Source organism: Penicillium malachiteum (assembly GCF_028827825.1).
Source record: "Penicillium malachiteum strain IBT 17515 chromosome Unknown utg000002l:1.0-8849297.0:1.0-8852440.0, whole genome shotgun sequence".
NCBI classification, from domain to species: domain Eukaryota; kingdom Fungi; phylum Ascomycota; class Eurotiomycetes; order Eurotiales; family Aspergillaceae; genus Penicillium; species Penicillium malachiteum.
In genome coordinates, this window is record NW_026643095.1 from 5,229,642 (window position 1) to 5,250,374 (window position 20,733).

A 20,733-nucleotide genomic window follows, 5' to 3' on the forward strand; every position below is an offset into this window, starting at 1 on the left:
AAAAAAGATAATCGTGGGCCTCTCGTGGGCCTTATGTTCGTTCTTAGTGGAGAGCGCCACATTACTAGGATAACATGAACATCACATAGAATGGGGGAAACTCTCCGTGCAAGGATCACGATCAGGATCACCACTGGTCAGTGCCAAATGAAGCCAAGATCAAACGTTACTATGAAGTAGGCCTATCACAACCTTTCTGCAAGCGCTTCATTCTCATCACACACTAAGTCCGAGTCGGTGTGAAGCATGTCATTCGGTTCGGACTTGCCGCTCCGACTTTTAGTCTGAATCCCAAATATAGATTTCATCGGTTGAAAAGTCCCTTGAATGAAAAAAAGAGGATGCCTTGGGAGAGGAGAGGAAATGTTAATAGTGTGATTTGTCTCGTATTCATTATCTCTTATACTTGATTATGGCGGGAATGGAGTCAAGTTGACCCACTTTTGGCCTTATCCCATCACATTTTTGCGTTTTGGGCATCACGGTCCTCCCAAATCCTGCTCACGGACGGTGATCTGGGTTGTGCAAACGGGTGTGAAACCCTCATGGTAAGGACGGAATATTGATTTCCCATGCATCTGCATAGGAAGTTGAAATGTTGAGGATCCTAGGCTCATCTGATCTTCTGATAGGGTCAAATTGGAAATCTATCTAAACCTACAGTTGTTTTTCACACAATTTACTAGGATCCCGCATGGAACAAGACTCGGAATGAGAGAAGAAAAAGAATAAAAATAAAAATGGATCCCATCAAGCGAAGCCATTCAATTCGAATTGTGCATGAGACTCCATCCTCGAATGCGCGACCTGCATCTCTATCACGCCAAGTCTCGAAGGTACGAACGTTGATAGGTTCAAGTCAACATGCAAGATCCGCTTGTCACATCCCTCCATCCCCCAATCACACCGGTCTCCGCAGTGTTGAAGAATCGAAAAAAGAAAGGGATTGTCAAGGATGCAGGCTTGTCCAGGGTATTGATTGGCTCACAGCGCTTAAATGCATCCGTGCGGGTCACTATGAAAGTACATTTTTGGCGATACTAAAGGAACTTGGGAAGACAGCGGATACCCAGACGTGCATCGGTCACCTTTTGGCGCCCAGTTGTCCCATATCCTGATATCCAATTTCGGATCATGCGCTATTCACCATGACGACTGATTAAACGCTAAGCAAAAAAAGAGGGGCGTCTCTGACGGTCACAGATTATGCAGTATACGGTGTGTTGCCAGTGGTCGCTAAATACAAAAATCTAGATGCCCTTCCCCCGCTCGAATTAAATCGGCATTATATTGCGTGGGTACTTCTTTTTTTCCCTGCTTTATTCCCCAGATCATTCCAAGGTTTCCACCATGCCAGTGCAATAGCACTAGAAGATCCCTGGTCTGCATCAAAGCTGCACTCTTCATCCAATATACTCTCTGAACAACCCTCCATGCCCTGTTAACCCATCTGGGCCGCAGCTGAGATTATCGCAACGGAGTCGTTTTGCGACCGACTACCGTAATCCAACTTCACATCGCTACATCGAATCCCTCGCTGGTCGAGTGATTCCATAATACGTCAACATGGGCAGACTCATCAAGAACCATTGGGGTCGTCTTATAATAATGGTTGCTTCAGCTTGTATGTACCAGAATTCATCTTATCATAAGGCAAACTTCAGTGCTAACCAACCACTTCTATAGATCAAATCGCCAGTGCCATCGAAGGCTTCATCTGGCCCAAAGTCTTCTGGGATTTTGTTTCAAAAAACCTCGATAACGCGACCGATCCCTTACCCATTTTACAAGTACTTAATCTCATAATGGGCATCGTGGGCTTAGCATGGGAATGGCCGTTGAAACCGCTGGCCGGGACCTTCCCACATCGCAGCATCGAAGTCCGACTTGTTATATACCCTCTTAGCGCGCTATTTGCTGCTTTGCTCTATCAAGGAACAGATCCTGCAGGATACTACCTCATCGGCATCATTGTTTACTTCTGGGCTTATAGTGAGGGAGAGGTGGTTTGTCCTGAGCCGTGGACATTACCAAAACGGACTTCCATTATAGTATAGCCTTTGCTCAGTCTGCATCGGTTGTATTGAACACGGATTATGTACATTAACGATCGATATACCCCTGAACGAAGAAATGAAATATCACTACTTAAAATAAAAAAAATCTCTACCATCTGGAGACTCTGCAGCACTTGAGTATTCCTTCAAGTTGCTATACACCTCGCCACGGGGCTAGCCAATGCCCGTGAGTTACCAATTCACCTCCAACTTGAAGTTTCTGAAGACATGAGTCACGGTCGAATGTGAATTTTCAGCGCAGAATAACTCGAATGCTTCTCTCACTTTTAAGCTGTAAAAATACTACTTATTCCACATGTCCTGCTAATGTATAAGATGGCCATAGTTAGTTAACTAGTTAACGTGATTCCCAAGCGAGTGGGCCACCCAACCAAAAAAATCGCGTCAGGACCGCGTTCTTTTTATCTTCAACCACCCATCATGCCACCAAAACGTACTGTTTCGGCCAAAAAAAATGGTAATCAAGAGGGTCGAATCCTACTTGCTATACAGGCTATTAAAGCTGAACAAATAAGCTCTATCCGTGAAGCTGCACGCTGTTTTGATATACCTCGTACTACACTACAGCGTCGGCTCACTGGCTATACCAATCGCTCTGAGACTCGTGCCAACAGCCATAAATTAACTGAGAATGAAGAGAAATCACTTCTTCAGTGGGTGATCTCTATGGATATACGTGGAGCTGCCCCCCGGCCTGCTACGGTTCAAGAAATGGCCAATATTCTCCTCTTAGCACGTGGCCAGACCCCTTCTCAAACTGTTGGCAAAAATTGGGTCACAAACTTTGTTAAACGACATTCAGAGCTTACTACACGTTTCTCTCGACGATATAATTATGAACGTGCGAAGATGGAGGATCCAAAAGTTGTTCAAGAATGGTTTAATCTTGGTTTTCAAACAATTCAAGAGAATGGTATTCTATCAGAGGATATCTATAACTTTGATGAGACTGGATTTGCAATGGGACTTACAGCAACTGCTAAGGTTGTTACTCGTTCTCGATATTATGGTCGACGATCACTTTTACAGCCTGGAAATCGTGAATGGGTAACTGCTATTGAAACAATTAATGTATCTGGATGGGCCCTTCCACCAGTGATTATTTTCAAAGGCAAAGTTTTAATTGAAGGATGGTTTACAAACCTTTCACTTGACTGGCGACTTGAAACTAGTCCAAATGGATGGACAACTGATGAAATTGGACTTCGATGGCTTCAAAAACACTTTATTCCAGCAACAACTGAACGTACGCTTGGAAAATATCGACTTTTGATTCTTGATGGTCATGGGAGTCATTTAACTCCCCAATTTGATCAGATTTGCAAAGAGAATAATATTATTCCAATTTGCATGCCAGCTCATTCTTCACATCTTCATCAGCCACTTGATGTTGGATGTTTTGGGCCTTTAAAACGGGCCTATGGTCGGCTTGTTGAGAATCAAATGCGGCTTGGTTTTAACCATGTTGATAAATTTGATTTTCTTGAAGCCTACCCAATCGCTCGTAAAGAGGCTTTTCAAACCCAAACTATTCAAAACAGCTTTACGGCAGCTGGTTTAGTACCATTTGACCCAGATCGAGTACTTTCTAAGTTAAATATTCTTCTTCGAACACCTACACCCCCAGCTAGCCGCCCTACTAGTCGATCAAGCCAATTTTCACCTAAAACACCTCAGAATCTTATTCAGCTTCAACGGCAAGCTAGTTCAATCAAAGCTCTTCTAAAACAACGTTCAAAGAGCCCTCCAAGTCCACTCAAACAGCAAATCGATCAAGTTCTCAAGGCCTGCGAAATTCAAATGCATTCAACAGCTTTATTAGAGGTTGAAACACGTAAATTACGCGCTGCACATGAAAAGCAAAAGCAGAAGCGCAAGCGGTCTACTAGGCAGATACCTAACGAGGGTGGTATGACTGTTCAGGAGGGCCAGGAGGCTATACAGCGTGCTATACAGGTGGTTGAGGCGCCAGTGATCCCTCCCGTACCACGGCCTAGGGCGCCTTATTTACCCCCTCAGCCAGCTAGGAGAAAGCTACCGACATGTAAGAAGTGTGGAGAAGAAGGCCATCGATCAGATCACTGTGATATTTAGTTAATTATTTTAATAAATTGGCGTTCTGGTGGTAATATTTATGATTAAAACTGTAGGGTAGGCGGTGGGTGGCCCACTCGCTTGGGAATCACGTTAGTTAGTTATTCGTGCGGTCGCCTGATATATGAGGCACGAATACACGTGACTATATATACACCTCGACACGAGCTTCATCCATTCGTCACAACAACAGAGTCAAATATCTCCATCTCAATCTGACTTGATCAGTCACAACCATTAGTAAAATTAACAGACTAATTATAGTATTGCCCCAAGGGCTTTGTTTACCACAAGACGAATGCCACTCTCACCTTCTCCGGAGTACAAACCTGAAGCAATGCATAATGTTTGCATCTCAGATGAGGGGAACGAGGATATGCCCATCAACAAGCTTACCAGCTTCAATGGCAAACTCAACAAATTCCTTCATCTCGGAAATATGTCCGATTCCTCGGCGACAGAAGAAATTCCCTTCAAGTCAACACCAACACCACCTATGACCTCGAGGCGAGGACAACCTACAACAGAAAACAATCCAATGGCCACCCAAAACATCTCAAATTGCGAAGAATCTATAACGCTCACTAAAAAGCGCGATGTGAAGTCAAGTCCAAAAAGAAATTCCAAGTCTCCGCCAATCCTTCCATCAAGCACCATCCAAAAATCACAAATAACCCGCTCCAGCGCTTTAACCTCAACTCCAACCATATCATCAGAGCTCCCAGCAATATCACCAAGTCCCTCTCTCCGCCGCAAACGAAGACCCCAAACACCCCTCGACACTCCACCCGCCTCAACCTCACTCCTACGCGATACAATCCCCGCAAACCTAATCCTCCTCCTCGTAGGCGTAAACCCAGGTCTGAAAACTGGAATCACAGGACACGCCTACGCACACCCCTCCAATCTCTTCTGGCGCTTACTCCACTCCTCTGGTATAACAAGCATCAGACACCCACCATCAGATACATACAAACTTCCAGAGCTATACAGTGTGGGCAATACAAATATCGTTGTACGTCCAACCCGCGACGCGAGCATGCTTAGTAGGGCTGAAATGGATGCCGGTGTACCGATCCTCGAGGCCAAGGTCGCAGCGCAGCAGCCTGAAGCTGTTTGTCTTGTTGGTAAGGGTATCTGGGAAGCTGTTTGGAGGGTGCGACATGGAAGGGGGATTCGGAAGGAGGAGTTTCAGTACGGATGGCAGAGGGAGAGTGAGAATATGGGGTGTGTGGTTGGGGAGTCTTGGGGAGGAGCGAGGGTTTTTGTAGCGACTACGACTAGTGGACTTGCTGCTGGGATGACTCTTACAGAGAAGGAGATCGTTTGGGCGGAATTGGGAGACTGGGTTGTTCGGCGGAGGGCGGAGAGGAAGAAAGAGGTTGATCTTATTGCTCCTAAGGTTGAGATTTGATATGGAAATGAGCATCATGAGTCAATTTCAATGCTTATTGGCGTGGATGGAAACCTGAGCGGTTGCTTTATGATACCACACGAGATATGAAATACAAGACTATGCCACCCTTTGCAAGCGACCGGATTTTGTGCATCGTTTTTAATGATGGTATGTAGAGCATTCTTACTATATCCACATACTAATGCTAGGCTAAAATTACCGAATTCATGGGCTCAATTCCACATACAAACCTGCGTCGAGGTCGGGCGTTCCACAGACTAAACTAGAGAACGAGACTCGGAGGTGACCAAAAAGGATTCAATTGTTCCTTCTAGAGGAAAAAGATGATACGCAAGATAATTACGCCAGTGTGCCTTACTGAAATCCTCTTTACACTGGCAAGGAGTACTGCTTGTAGAAAAAAAAAATCTTGGTATTTGGTATTTGTATGATGAGCTCAAACTCATCTCGTTATCTCATGATATCCATCAAATATAGAAACCCCGCCACTGCTCAATGCAATGCAACCCAGGAAAAGACACAAACTCCCTTTAGAGGGGTCACTTTTCCCCTCGTGCACGAATCAACTATGGTCAACACCTCTGATAACAAGGTCGGCGGATTGGTCGGGACTGGTTCACAAGGATGCCCGGAATGGGCGACAACCTCCAGACACGGAGAAAAAGGAGAAAAGACCAAGGAGATAATAGTCGAGGTCTGATAATTAGGTGGGAGGTAATGTGTTTACCGGCCGATGTTGGCACTGCCCATGGAGTCGTTCTTGCTGCCTTCACGTTCACGGTTCTGAAAAGAGTTTATTAGAATCATGATGATGATGGTTGATAGGTGGAATGAAGACATACGGTGTTGGCTTGGTACTCTCCGCCCTCTAGAATCTTAGTCATGACCTCATCTTCGTTGGTGGTGCCGAATTCGTTCTGCAGGGCCGACTTGCTGGCGGCGTCCAGGATACCTTGAGCACCATGGCTATAAGACGAGGTTAGTATAATATCGATGGTAACACATTGAGATACCAGCAGAGAACTGACCTATGAGAAACAAAAACCTTCCAGCCGTTCAACACATCAGACAGAGCAATGCTGCGGTCATTCTTCCACTTCTGCAGGGTCTCAAGATCATCGACGAAGACAATGAAGTCCTCAGACTTGCCCTTGTAAAAGACCTTTTGAGCGGTATCGTTGGCACGAGGCATATTGAAGTATTTTTTATTGATAGAGAGTTCAATTGAGTGTGAGAATTGATGGAGAAGATGAAGAAGAAAGAGAAAAAGGTGAGAAGCTTTAAAGTTATAGATGATGGTATATGACGTCAGTAGCTGGCTGCTATAGGAAATGCTCGTGTGTCATGGAACATGGACTTCTCCCTGCTTTCTACGTCATATACTGTGGAGAAAGAACATTCCAAAAAGAACCAATTTGATCTTTTGAGGGTATTCCTTACATCTCACTTAATAATAACATGTCTCATTCTCCACTACAACGTCAATTCTTGTTGATCTCCCCACTCGACTTCATCTGCCCATCCTTGGCCCTGTTCGAGGACAGGTTTTTCGGTGATAACACGCTGAATAGAGACATTGGAGAGCTCCATTTTTTGCGTGGAGACGGCTCGGGATTGCTCTCCTGGCTCCCCTGCTTCTCGCTTCGTTGCAAAGACACGGACTTTTTGGGCGTACTTGCAAATCGAAGGGTCCTGGAGCGCCCTAGAGATGGGGTAGGTGTCTTTGGCGACTCGAAATTAGGCTCAGAAGAGTTCTTGTCGCCATCAAGAGTGGCTATGAGGTCCTTCTCCTCGCCATCATATTCCTCAATGTACTGAGATTCAGTAACTACGGCTCCAGAATGAGAAGTGCTGACAGAACTGGACCGTTTGTTAAACCCAGTATGAAGGCTGAAACGCCTTATGATTGAACCAGGACTGAAAATATCTTCCAAAATATCCCCTTTACCGAGAACCATTCCAGGCCAGGGCAATGCATCCCGAGTATAGACCTCCTCAATCAGTTTCTCCAATCGAATTCGGTCCTGTCGTCTGGCAATCACATTGTATGAGCCCCGAGTAACAGGAGTTTTGGGCCGCTCAATCTCACCGGTCGAGCTTCCTGAGCTGGTGGATTCATCGTAGTTCGGAAAATTGGTTTTCCGGATAATGACTCGTTGAACATTGACCTTGCGCGAGATCGCCATGGAATCCATGGAGGTTCTCCGTGACAGAGCGGCCACAGTGTACTGTGGTCTATCCAAGGGCATTAAAGGAAGACTCAAAAGAGAGTATTTTCGAGGATCCCAAACACCTCCCGATTTTGCCATGTTCATTGGAGTCACGGAGAGTTTCATTATCTCAGTATGCCACTGCTTCTCTTCAGTGGGAGTAGATGCACTAAGCACTAATTCGAAAATTTCACCTTGATCTTGAAACACAATTTTCCATGAAAATGGACACCCATAGCAAGTGAGTCCTATCATTGTCAGAAGACTAGCCAAATCCTCTCGTGGAAGAAGGCAACTCACCACGTCCATTTTGCAAAGTATCCATCTTCAAGTCAGCAATGTAGATGCAAGCCAGGATTTCCATTCCATGATATTCATCCCTGATTCTGCCAAGCAGTAAATGGCAGTTGAACAAGACAGATACCATGAATTCACCCGCAGTATGTTCTTGTGTGCGATAGGTGACATGAAGTACTCCACAAAGTATCATTGGGCCAAGTTCCTTGTATATGTCGCGCAGTCTGTACTATTGTGAAACGGTAAAAAGTTAGCCAGCACGACTTCAGGCTCCAGTCTCTTCTCAACTTTGGGGGATTTACTGATTCATTGAAACGAGTCTTCTTTTGCAGTAACAGAGTCTTCTCAATCCTATCCTTGTTGACTGGATTTCCCGTGGCCGAATTTATCTTGCCCACCTGAGCGCGCATATCTTGCAGGACTTGATGCATCACTGCGTTGGCGGATGGGCAATCGCTGGAAGGGGTGACATTGACCAGGTCTGTTAAAATAAGTGGGTACTTGCAAAGACGTTGAATAGGCTGACTATAACATCAGTCTCAAGACCTTGGACGAGAAATATAAGGAAGCTAACCTTGATCATCAAGTCACTCATCAACATTGACTTGTTCTCCTCATGTCTGCGGCTGGCTGTCGATGCAACAGACTTGGACAATGCCTCAATCCCTTTGTCATACACTGACCAGTCCGTGATCGATCGGCGCAGGAGGGCTATATCCTGCGACAGAAGCTCATAGTTTCTGCAATATTCGTCATACGCTGAGAAAGAAGCAGCCTGCTATTTTCTCAGCCTTCGATTTCTCTGAATGTAAAGTACCTCAACTTACCAGTGCTTCAATCTCCCGCGCCACCTCTAATGCTTCGCTAGGCTCTGACATCAAGGATTTGCGACGCTTTTCCATTTCTATTTTCATACTGCGCGTTCTCAACGATCGATGGGGCCGACCTTTTAGCCCCGGTAACTCAATATTTCCCAGTCGCTTTGACAGACCACGAGAGCTAAAATCGAAAGCATCGTCGGGGGGGTTGATGAGCCGACTGAGGAGATCTCTCACCGAGATTACTCAAAAATTGCTCGTGAATGTCGTGGATTTGTTGAATGTTGTGTCGAATTTGAGTCCGGACGTTGAGCATCGAGAGTACCTATCAGCACATGAGTAGGGCTTCAATATGAAAAGACAGTCGATATACTCACTCCCGCTAGGGCTTTGAGGCCAGAGACATAGTTCACCTCTGTTGTCATCAGCTCTCGCAGTATATGACGTCTCTTTCTGGCCCTTATTTCCACCTGTTCGTCCACGCAACTGCTGGAGGCTGGGCGGGAGCTATCTCCTGAGACTCGTACATCCGACAGTGCACTCTGGGTGGTAGTGCTGTGTGTTGTTGCGCGAGATCTCGCGATGCTGATCGTGGTGGTCTTGGGTGTTCCCAGGTTCGACGAATTTCCAGAGCCTCTTTCCCATAGGGCGTCTTGAGCTGCAAAGCTGGGTGGATCTAGATCAAATTCGGCTGGAAAGGGCTCCTCGTCAGGATCCGGCCAGCCCTCTACAATTCGCTCCCGTGTTCCCCCTGGCCGTTTATGGGAACGAAAGCTGTCAACCCACTTTCTGAAGGGGGTGTCCTGAGATGCCTGAGATAACGGTCGGGTAGGTGTCGTGTCGCCTGTTGGACTCTCGCTTTTCTCGACGGGAATTTCTTGGGGAAACGGTTCTATCGCATCGTCCGCATCCTGATGGTCCATGATGGAGCCACAATGTGACGTGCTAAAGGGATTAGATTCCAGATGAAGATTGATGACCAGGATAAACAGTCTGAATCATACCACATACAGCACTTCTAAGCCAGCGAGTCATAGTTTGGTAGGAACGACGGGCTTAACACCAGGAAAGGAAAGAAGGACGCTACAAAGAACTAACTTCTTTCGTTCTTGTTACGCGCGGTAGATTAAGCTAACCTGCCTCTCACTTTCACAGGTAGCGATTCAGAATCAAAGCAACGATAACATGCTTTCTAGGCAGCGGTCGTGCAGAGGGCGGTTAATTTGAATCTCATCCATTATGTACGTCATGGCAGGGACGCACTTGACCGGCGGGATTCAAATTTAATGTTCCATTTAATCTGGCTTCTTCAGCAACACAGGATGATTGAATGCTCGAGCTTCTAACTTGATTTCCTTGGAGCAGATACACATGTGCATAGATACCTATATTAGCTGTCTACTTCAAATGTTTAGTATGGGCAGGAGTGTTTCCTAGAATATCATGATCTAGCATATTCAAGGATGCCTGCATGGGTTTAGCAAGCAACATTTGAATCTAGAAGACTAAATTGAAGTTCAAATATTCGAGTTTCAATCTATTGGCTTAACACTGCCCCTGTGTGCACTATCAACGTACCCTGGAAATTTATGTGGTCCCAAGGCACCTGGGTGTTCCCAATTTGAAACATATACCGAAAGAAACAGACACTAATATTCAAAAGGTCAGAAGGCAGACTAAATCACAAATTCCATCTTAATTCTGATGGTTTTTGTTTTAGACTAAAGCTACTACTAGTATAAACTAGATGCGGCTAGTTAAAGATTTGAGGGCGCTTATATAAATCAGTCCGCCCCACCACCCGTTGATACGCGATTGATCTTCTTTGCCCCCCACTTTTGGCTTCTTCCCCGACTCCGAAACCTCTCTAGCCATGGGTGACAATATTCATGCTCCCACAGTGGCCTCTGGGCCTACATCGGGCGCTGAAAGTCGCGATTGGTCAAAACTGTCGATGCCTGATCTGATGCAGGAGAAGGAGAAGATTGAAGAAGAACTCAAGGCACTCAGCGCGGTTCTCAGCTCAGTGAGTTCTCCAGCTTGATGATTGTTCCTGATTACTATGATACTATGATCATGAGCTTTACATTTCCCCCTATCTTTTCTAACACATGTGTACAGCATGGAGTGTCTATGAACTCAGGCCTCACCACGTTTGACGGGTTTCCGCGCGATGACATCGACATTCCTCAGGGTAATTGACTTTGCATACCTATGTTGGGCTGCGCCTTTACTGAGAATCTGAAATAGTGCGAAATACACGTGTGCGAATCATCCATCTCCGGACCGACCACAAGGAAGTCATGCAATACCTTGAGAAAGGTCTCCATGCCCATTTTGCCAAACTCCAGGAAGCCCAAGCCTCTGCGACTACAAACGGTACCACAGTACCATCCGCCTTACCATCATCTACACTTGAGAATGGCACTACAGATGCCAGCGCACTTGGAACACCATTTGCTAAGGTCAATAGTGTCGAAGTGGGAAGTCCAGCAGATCAGGCAGGCCTGAAGACGGGTGACGCAATTCGAAACTTTGGAAATGCGCATTGGTTAAACCATGCACGTCTTTCTAAGGTGGCCGAGGTTGTTCAACAAAGCGAAGGGGTACGTCGGGCTCAAAAATTCATTTTTTCTAGTCCTTTCTGCATGACCATGGCACTAATGAATTTGAATGCACAGCGACCGGTCTTGGTTAGGGTATCGCGCAAGGAGGAAGGTGGATCACAAACTACAGAATTAGATCTGCAGCTCACCCCTCAACGTAATTGGGGAGGTCGGGGACTTCTGGGATGTCATTTGGTTCCTTTGTAGAGGCTGGTCCTCTTGAATGGGATACTAGATCAGGATGTGGGTACCGAATACTGGATGTTCTTTGAGGCTCTGTCGGGCTTTGTTGTTACGAGGCTGTCATTCTTGAAAGTGATGACAGAACCAAAACTCCAAATACTCCGAATTGCAAGTGAATTGAGACATTGAAAGACTCAGAAATAAAAACCATAGCAAATAAAGAACGAAAAACATTCAGAAGAAGATTGAATAGTTTACGTAGTAACAACGCAGTGTAAGATTTGTTGACACTACGTCAGGCCCTCAGGCACACAGACACGTGACCCGCCGCCGACCGACCGGGGCAAAAATTCCATTTGAGCATTATTCACCTCCCTTCTTCCCTCTTCCCCCCTTTGGTCTATCCATCCTTTCCCCAATCTCGCACATCTTGCGATTTCACCGTTCTTGAGCATTTCCACATCTCAGTCTATCGCATTTGCAAATTTCCGCAATGGCTGACCAGGCTCCCCCCACTTTTAAGCTCGTTCTGGTTGGTGACGGTGGTACCGGAAAGGTAAGCTAAATTCATTGAATATCTAGGCGTCGGGTGGATTTTTATGAAGTAAAGGAGGGCCTCTTCATGGCAGTGACCGTCGTCGCTCCCTGACGAGCGCGGTGATAGCCCTTCTACCATCGACTATCTCTCTCTCCCCCTCCCTTGCCCCGCCATTGTCAACAAAGACGGACAAAAAAAATATCTGCCCGATGCCCGCCTCACCCACGAATCGCCCGATCGCTAACGTCTAACCCGATAGACCACTTTCGTCAAGCGCCACTTGACTGGTGAATTCGAGAAGAAGTACATTGCTACCCTCGGTGTTGAGGTTCACCCTCTTGCTTTCACCACCGTATGTCCTATACCCCGCCGAACCCCGCTTCAAAACGGTTTCGGCATCTTCTCCCCTCACGGAGAAATCAACTAATCTTCAATGGTTTAGAACCTGGGTCCCATCCAGTTCGATGTCTGGGACACCGCTGGTCAGGAGAAGTTCGGTGGTCTCCGTGATGGTTACTACATCAACGGTCAGGCCGGTATCATCATGTTCGATGTTACCTCCCGTATCACCTACAAGAACGTTCCCAACTGGCACCGTAAGTATCTTCAACGATAGCATGGTTTTGATTATCTCATTTCTAACCACCAACAAAAAAACCAGGCGACCTCGTCCGTGTCTGTGAGAACATCCCTATCGTCCTGTGCGGTAACAAGGTCGATGTGAAGGAGCGCAAGGTCAAGGCCAAGACCATCACTTTCCACCGCAAGAAGAACCTGCAGTACTACGATATCTCCGCCAAGTCCAACTACAACTTCGAGAAGCCCTTCCTCTGGCTCGCCCGCAAGCTGGTTGGCAACCCCCCAGCTGGTACGTAATTTCTTTCTTTCCCGCAGACCGCCAGTTCAAGCCCCCATCAGCCCACAGATTACTAATTCAATTTATAGGAGTTCGTTGCCGCTCCCGCCCTCGCTCCCCCCGAGGTCACTGTCGACCACGAGCAGCTTGCCAAGTACCGCGAGGAGATGGACGCTGCTGCCCAGCAGCCCCTTCCCGATGAGGATGACGCCGACCTGTAAACGTGTGCGACATCGAATGCGTTCACCTCGTAACCTCCCTTCTTGGTGTGCGGATGTTGATCGACGCGCCTGGAAGGGAAGGTCTACTTACATGATTGCTTGATTTTGCATACCCCCCAAAAGCAAAATCCCTACTCAGAATCACGATACAATGAAAGCGGTTGGGGCAGTGGCGGTTTGTGAAGAAAGGGTCGGCACGATTATGCATTTTTCTTTTTTATTGTTTTTCCTCCCCCCAACCTTAGTAGCTAGACTTACCATCTCAATGCCTTTTTTTTCTCTCTCGCCGAAATGATGCGCTGCTGCATAAAAAGCACGTCTTCTTTCAACAAGATCTAAAACTTATTCTATTCTACCTATGAACTAAAAAAAAATGCAAGGGCAATTATTATGCCAGGGAAAATAAAACTTTTGATTCTGATCTGAACTCCATTATTTACCCGAAAAGTTATGATGAGATTTCTAATCTAGCATTTTGAATGAAGATGAAGGGAAATGGAAAGGAGCGAATGAAGGGAGCAAGGGTATCTGTTTAGCCTATAAGGCAGACGCAAACAAAGTAAATGACTCAGTGTGCCAGCAAGCATAAAACGCCACAACCCGATCAAGGCAGAAACAGAGAGAGAGAGAGAGGTAAGCAGGGCACTGACGATTAGACCATGGCAGTCCGAATACACAAGCACCAGGAACCTCAATTTCAATCTGCTACCACCTTCTCGGGATGTATGTTCAAAAAGAACGCAGAAAGATATCAAACTGGCTGACAGTCAATCTATCATTCTTGTGTAGATGGAAAGAAATGAAATCGCATAGAGAGTAGAGCAGAAAGCCCATCCCGTCTAGATCTAAGCTTGTACGCCCTGTAAATGAAGAAGTTAGCATAAAACGGTCCCACAAAAAGAATGAATAATAAAAAGGGAGATAGCATGGGTGACTTACGAAAAGGTAGGCCAATTCACGGGTGTTGAGCCCAGAAATATTCATAGAACCGCCTTCATCCAGCGCACCACTGATCAACTCTCGTTTCTTTTCCTGCAGTTCAATGATCCGGTCTTCAACGGTTTCTTCGATGAGCAGACGGTGTACGAAGACATCCTTGGTCTGCCCAATGCGATGAGCACGGTCGATGGCTTGATCCTCGACATACGGGTTCCAGAAAGGATCGTAGAGGATGACGTGGGACGCAGAGATGAGGTTTAAACCCGCATTACCAGCCTTGAGACTGACGAGCATGATTCTACAATCTGGGTCATCGGTGAACGCGGCCACCGCAGCGTTGCGATCCGCGATGTTCATTGTGCCGTCAAAGCGCACGAAACACCACTTGCGCTGGATGATCGGGATCTCAAGGAGATCCAACAAAGATGTGAACTGGCTAAAGATGATGGTCTTCTCGCCATTGCCACGGTCTTCATTCTCTTGCAAGATTTCGATGGTCTTATCGGTCTTTGCACTAGGAACCCACATTTTCTCCAGGCGACGAACATACTTGGCCTTCTCGGCCTTGTTTCTCTGTGCAGCTGCACGCAGTTCGGAGAGAGACTTCTTCTTAGTCTTCTTCTTGCGAGGAGATGATGATTCTTTCGAACTATTGTACTCGGAGTCATCAGAGTCATATTCCTCGGACTCAGCTTCTGATTCCTCTGAGGAGCCGGCAGCTGGATCATGTGCCTTTTTAAACGAGATTGCATCAGTGACCTTAAGAGGGTCGACATGGCCACGGCAGTTTTGGCACTTCAACTCGGCGGCGTCCTGTCGCGCAAGAAGTGTAGGGTCTGAGATACGAGCGAAACATTCAGAGCAGACTGAGTGGCCACAAGGAATGTAGATCACCGCATTTTCAACACTGTCCATGCAGATTGGGCAACTGCCGTCATCTTCGGCTTCATTGTTCTTGATGCGCGCCACTGTGTTAGCGTCCAACAGCTTCGCGTTTGCAACAAGATCCACGCCCTGGACAACACTCGAACCATCGGAGTTGAAGCCCTTTATCAAGAGCGGATGGTCGCATGCTTGTCGGAGTCGAAGGAGAAGAACAAGAACGTGACTGTAGTTCTTTCCCAGAGTACCTGCTTTCAGATACCTGCTGATGACATGCTGTGTGTTGGAGTTGAGCTCGTCATACATCGCTTTCTCTTCTTCATTGAAAACCACGTGAATCTTCTCGATGACTTTCGGAGGTAGTTGCAGGATAGGTTGTCCATCAATTTCAGTTTTCTTTGTGCGTCGAAGACAGACTGATTTGACCAAAACGCGCAGTTGTTTCATAACACCCTCATCCCCATATCCTTGTTTAATGGGTTTGATGAAAGTCTGTAATCGGTATATTAGCCACACCGAACTCAAGTCCTTGTTCGTTGATAAGTGAAACATTGGGAAATACTTACTCGTTTGAATTTTTCCGCGTTGTTGTAAGGACGGATGCGAAGGAATCGCAGTAGAGACTGAAAATCCTCTAGCCGGTTCATCATGGGTGTTCCAGTCAAGCACCAGCGGAAAGTAGTGTCGAGTCTGCAACACGCCTTGGCTCCCTTGGATAATGGATTTTTGATGTTCTGGGCTTCATCGATGATGACTCGATGCCATTTTGCTGCTGAGGAGAACAAAGTTGCCTGATCTCGAATTTGCCGCACGATACTAGCATCCTTGCCATCTTCCTGGAGTTTCTGAGCTGCCTCTAAGTATTTGAAGTTGGCCGTCAAGGTGCCGAATGTTGTGATGACTATATCATACTTCCGGATATCTCTCCAACTGAGCTGACGCGATAGGCTATGGAAGATCAGAACTTGAAATTGAGCTGTGCCAGGATTCACATGGCGCCCAATCTCAAGTCTCCACTGCTCCATGAGAGCCTTTGGAGCAACAATCAAAGTCGGATGGCGATCAGGATCTGTCGGTCGGCGGGAAACCATGAGCGCAATAGTTTGAATGGTTTTCCCGAGACCCATGTCGTCAGCGAGAATCCCACCCTTGTGAGAACTATCCTCCTTTGCCTTCATCCACTTTAAACCGATTTTTTGATGTTTCATCAATGTGACTTTCAAACCAGTAGGTCTATCGTCACTCTCTGCCTTCGTCGCGTCCTTCATGTTCTTGATTCCCGTAAGTAAGTTTTTGATATCGTCAGGGAAGTCTTCCTCTTTGTAAAGCCTGATACCGAGTTCTCATTAGTATATGGAAATCTTTGGTTGTGCAAATGAGAGAAGAGAGGGAATAGGGGAGAAAAAGACGTACTGAAAATCTATGTTGTCAGATTCCAGGTCATTTTGCTCACGAACCAAGTCAAACGCCGTTATCTCTGGCCGCGGAACTTGAGGTCGTGTTGGACTTGGCATGTGCATCCACGGAAGGTGTCTGCCCGGTGGCATGTTCATAATTGGAAGATGAGCAGGAAGCAGATGCCCAAAGCCTTGAGGCATCATTCCAGATTTTTGAGGGAATGAAGAGCTGTCTCCTGGTAGTCCCATCGCCGGATTTCTAGCTGGTGACTGCCAAGACGGAGTGGGCTGATATGCGGACCGATATGTGGACTGATATGCGGGTGGATATGGTGAGCGCTGACCTGGAGGGCGCTGAGATGGACCGGGTGGCATATGAGCACTGGAAAGGAAAGACTCTGGGCTGATTTCTTCAAAATCATCCTCTGAATCACCCGTGTACTCTGGGACAGGAGAACGGTAGGAGCGGTACTGCTGCGTAGACGTGCTGGGTTGAAGCCGCTCGGGAGGATTAAAGCTCGGCTGTGGAGCATACTGCACCTCATCCGCAGCCTGCAGCCTACGAGCAAATTCAGCGTCTCTCTCTGCTTGCATGGTATATCTAAGAGACCTCTTAATTTCTTCCTCTTCCTCGGCAAGCTCGTCCAGATAATCGTTCTCCGATATGCCCTGTTTTGCGGCGTTCTTTTCGACTTGATCTGGTTGCTTCAACGCAGCATATTGCTCCCGGGTGTCCCTCAGCCCTTTTTCCAAATCGGCGTCAATTTTTTCAAGGCGCTGCCTGGATGCATCAAGTGCCGTCCTCTTTGTCAGTTGTGATGGATTGAGTGAGCTGATGGAATCCCTCTCTCTCCCGCTTGCGAGATATTTGACTAGGTGTCCGAAATGGAGCCAGAGACTGGGATGGTTGAGCTTGACCAGTGCTCCCTGGGAACCCAATACACTGACTTGAGGGATGTTCGATAGGCCGGGATTGTTGACCTTGTGACTGTTGAGGCAAGACAGAGAATGGGGAGGGTGCTGATGAGGACCAGAAGGCGGTCTCTGATGATGGGAGCCCCGCCATTCTGTTCACCTGCGATGGTGTCTGAGGAAGAGTTGGTATAGGTTCATTTGGTGGAGAATCACCCTTTTCCCGAAGACTCATATCGATTTGAGCTTGGAGATGGCGGATAGTTTTCTTCGTCTCCTCGATTGCTTCATGATCTTCGGGACCATGGCTTTCAAGGATCATGTTATGGATGTCCAAATCTTCAAGGAGTGCGTTCAGTCGATGCTGTTCCTCCGCAGTGTCCTCGGACCCAGTCTTTTCTTCCATGGGTTCCGCCATTTCCGATATTGGGAACTGTGAATGGTAACAAGGCAATAGAACCTCAAGGTTCTCTGCGCTGAGTGCCAAGTTAGAATCAGTCTCCAGTTTTTAGGTAACAGGGGGGAAGGTAAGGTCTCGGTGTTGATAGAAGAAAGACAAGTTTGATGAAGAGTGTAAATTGAGAGTATGAGGTGGGTTAGGCTTGGTTTGATGAGGGGGGAGAAAGTCAAGGGAAAAAACGCAAATGAGGGAAAATCTCTGGAAGACGAGTTGATTTCTTCAAAAGAGTTGATCTCCTCAAAAGTCCCAAGTTGCAGGAGCAAACGATAAAGAAAGAAGTTACAAGGCGCGGGGTGGGAGAGGCAAATAAAATAAGTCTGACACTATCTCAATTCTGCCCAGGCTTCTGCCTGATAGGCGGAGAGATACTTCTGATCTGATCTTATTTAATAGAGGATGATCCGTTCACCTACCTTTGATCTACTCCGTAGACACTGCAGGAGTCACAGCGCTTGGACTTGGATTAAACCCGGGTGATCAGGCGTTCGGGTCCGCAGTGGAGTCCTGGGCGAGGCGCCCGGGAGGACAGAGCAAAACTGAGGCTCAAGATCGGGCGCAGGTTTGTCTTAGGGAATTTTGATTCTCCTGTTGCCTTTGAGAGGAATTCTTATCCCTGTTGATGGTCGGAGGAAGATGTCATGTTGAGTCCTTGCCAAGCCTAGAAACCCGGGATAAGGAACCATACATATCAACTATGTCAACTTGTTCATTCTACCCTCCTTTTGTCAAGTTATCTTGGATTTTAGGTTTGGAAGTGATTATTTCTCTATTTAAATTAAGTTTTCTACAATATGTGTATAGTACATCTCTTTTACTACTGTGATCATTGAATTTCGCCTCACTTTTCTACCCAAATCGCGTCGAATGGAATTTCTCCTTATCGGCACGTGATAATATTACGCGTCACGCGTTGTGAGTCAAACGTTGCAAACATATATACTCCAGGGCCAGCCCTAAGATCCCGATTGGGGAAGGAGTATGCTACCTATACTATACAAGACTGGACTAACTTATGCAGTGACCCGAAGTTGCCAATAGGATTTCCAGGTCTCTAGTGACTCATTTGAGGTGGGAGTACAGTTCTCAAATTCGGGACTGATCATACTTGAAGATCATCCCGATATCACGGTGCAGGTTGGAACTTCGAGTTCTATTTGGAAGCGATCTATACTTAGCTACAAATGTTGAAGACAAAACTGCCAGCGTTCTTATAAAAGGCCAAAGGTCACTGCATGTGGGTACCAAAAAATAGTATTTCATGACTCAGGGCACTTTTTAAGATCGAAATGTTTGAAGGCCTGGGCTTATCAACTTGAACATTTGAAGTTTATATACTAGTGTAATCATATGGCTTATATGGTTACATTCTTGACTCAAGCGCTGAATACACAAGTGCACATGTGGAGACTACTAGTAATGTTTGATGTGAATATCTGATCATCATGCATAGGAACTCTGCATCAGCGGCCCCTCAGTCCTCTTTCGTTCAATTATGGAAGATCAAGACTATTACCGAAAGACTAGTCTCTAACTTGACGAAAAAAGACCTGCTCTCATGTCGTTTGCTCTATCGGGATCTTGCAGTCAAACTAGCACCGGTCGTCTTCGTATCCACGACAGTGATACTTCGTCGTCGGGCTCTGACCCGACCATCTCGAGTAGCGGCATTGGAGCGAATCGGAACCTACATGAAAACTGTTACATTCAAGATTCCACACACTGCAGACACCTTTTTGCCGCCCGTGATTGATGCAGTGACGGGAACAGAGCAAACATTTCTCTACATGCCACAAGGACCACGAGTCTTTTCCACAAGGGCCAAGTACGGCAGTCGCAAAATAGCAGATTTGCTCATACAGCAGTATCCACCTTTGTTCCACACAGCAACCGATGTTCGGTCATTTCAACATGTCCTCTCCCTGATGAAAAATATACGTCATCTTAGAATCAGCTGTGAAGGCCAACCTCCAAGTCATCGCTATCGTCGAAGTGTGGTGGACTACGCGTTAATCTCGCTGCGGATTGCAGTTGAACGAACACCCTTGCCATCGCTAGAGAGCCTTTCGCTGGTTCCAGTCCACCCAGCGGCCGTGTTATATCTTCGACCTGATCTAGGGTTTGGCACATCACCAGCTGCCCGGAAACGATGGTTGCAAATTCGATGCTTGACAATCCATATGGATAGTTTCCAGCATGATTCGGGATTGCCGACTGACCATTTGAAGTTGCTTCATGCGTACCTGCAGAGCTTTCCCAAGCTCAGAAAGCTCGTGTTCAGATGGGTGGGGGAGAAGAATGTGTTGCCCTTGTCACTTGCCACCGAGCCATGTCTCCAGAAATCAACCAAGGGTACTGGGTCTGTCCCATCATATCTCAATCAAGGAGTGTTGTCCCTGCGTCCTTTGCAATTTCACTCTCTGGAGCATATCGATCTGTTCAATGTGGTTACCGATGCATCCCAGGTTGCAAATTTTATCATCAGCCACCGTCATACGCTGCAAGTATTCAACATTGAAGAAACCACACTGCGCTCAGGAACCTGGGATGAAGCATTAGCTCCATTGACCCAAGGCAGGGATCCGACGCCATGGAAAGAAGCAGCATGTCAGAAAAGTCCCGTGGATGTGCCTTTGATTTTCAGTCAACAGCCATTACAACGGATTATTTTTGCAGCCCAGCGACAGAGGGGAGGTTTGTGCAATTTAGCCAAGGCACAGGTGCGGGAGCGGTTGTGGGGGAGACCCGATCATATGAAGCGGCTGTTACCGTCATCGAGGTTTAGTTGGCGGTAATGTGGGGAACATGACGAGGCGCCTCGGAGGGAA

General features: G+C 46.8%; 8 protein-coding genes across 8 annotated transcripts; 5 read left to right on the forward strand and 3 right to left on the reverse strand.

Moving 5' to 3' along the window:
- Positions 1–1,566: 1,566 nt before the first annotated feature.
- N7483_004928 (uncharacterized protein) lies at positions 1,567–2,057 on the forward strand (the record flags this gene model as incomplete). Its single annotated transcript, XM_057088365.1, has 2 exons — positions 1,567–1,624; positions 1,687–2,057. The coding sequence occupies 2 exons, from the start codon at positions 1,567–1,569 to the stop codon at positions 2,055–2,057; spliced, it is 429 nt and encodes a 142-aa protein (XP_056948194.1).
- A 2,452-nt stretch (positions 2,058–4,509) lies between these two features.
- Positions 4,510–5,586, forward strand: N7483_004929 (mismatch-specific DNA-glycosylase; the record flags this gene model as incomplete). The annotated part of the gene is made up of 1 exon (XM_057088366.1): positions 4,510–5,586. The coding sequence occupies one exon, from the start codon at positions 4,510–4,512 to the stop codon at positions 5,584–5,586; it is 1,077 nt and encodes a 358-aa protein (XP_056948195.1).
- A 726-nt stretch (positions 5,587–6,312) lies between these two features.
- On the reverse strand, positions 6,313–6,781 carry N7483_004930 (SBDS family protein; the record flags this gene model as incomplete). The annotated part of the gene is made up of 3 exons (XM_057088367.1): positions 6,313–6,372; positions 6,432–6,555; positions 6,618–6,781. 3 exons carry the CDS (start codon positions 6,779–6,781, stop codon positions 6,313–6,315), a joined length of 348 nt encoding a protein of 115 aa, XP_056948196.1.
- A 289-nt stretch (positions 6,782–7,070) lies between these two features.
- Positions 7,071–9,837, reverse strand: N7483_004931 (putative Rho guanyl nucleotide exchange factor; the record flags this gene model as incomplete). Its single annotated transcript, XM_057088368.1, has 7 exons — positions 7,071–8,047; positions 8,100–8,325; positions 8,399–8,617; positions 8,671–8,814; positions 8,924–9,000; positions 9,152–9,239; positions 9,292–9,837. 7 exons carry the CDS (start codon positions 9,835–9,837, stop codon positions 7,071–7,073), a joined length of 2,277 nt encoding a protein of 758 aa, XP_056948197.1.
- A 950-nt stretch (positions 9,838–10,787) lies between these two features.
- Positions 10,788–11,727, forward strand: N7483_004932 (putative 26S proteasome non-ATPase regulatory subunit Nas2; the record flags this gene model as incomplete). Its single annotated transcript, XM_057088369.1, has 4 exons — positions 10,788–10,940; positions 11,036–11,108; positions 11,165–11,520; positions 11,596–11,727. 4 exons carry the CDS (start codon positions 10,788–10,790, stop codon positions 11,725–11,727), a joined length of 714 nt encoding a protein of 237 aa, XP_056948198.1.
- A 469-nt stretch (positions 11,728–12,196) lies between these two features.
- N7483_004933 (Ran family GTP-binding nuclear protein) lies at positions 12,197–13,318 on the forward strand (the record flags this gene model as incomplete). Its single annotated transcript, XM_057088370.1, has 5 exons — positions 12,197–12,259; positions 12,501–12,593; positions 12,684–12,837; positions 12,903–13,090; positions 13,187–13,318. The coding sequence occupies 5 exons, from the start codon at positions 12,197–12,199 to the stop codon at positions 13,316–13,318; spliced, it is 630 nt and encodes a 209-aa protein (XP_056948199.1).
- Positions 13,319–14,163: 845 nt separating this feature from the next.
- On the reverse strand, positions 14,164–17,866 carry N7483_004934 (DEAD/DEAH box helicase; the record flags this gene model as incomplete). The annotated part of the gene is made up of 5 exons (XM_057088371.1): positions 14,164–14,178; positions 14,258–15,631; positions 15,706–16,468; positions 16,553–17,483; positions 17,518–17,866. 5 exons carry the CDS (start codon positions 17,864–17,866, stop codon positions 14,164–14,166), a joined length of 3,432 nt encoding a protein of 1,143 aa, XP_056948200.1.
- A 1,484-nt stretch (positions 17,867–19,350) lies between these two features.
- Positions 19,351–20,700, forward strand: N7483_004935 (uncharacterized protein; the record flags this gene model as incomplete). Its single annotated transcript, XM_057088372.1, has 1 exon — positions 19,351–20,700. The coding sequence occupies one exon, from the start codon at positions 19,351–19,353 to the stop codon at positions 20,698–20,700; it is 1,350 nt and encodes a 449-aa protein (XP_056948201.1).
- Positions 20,701–20,733: the final 33 nt, after the last annotated feature.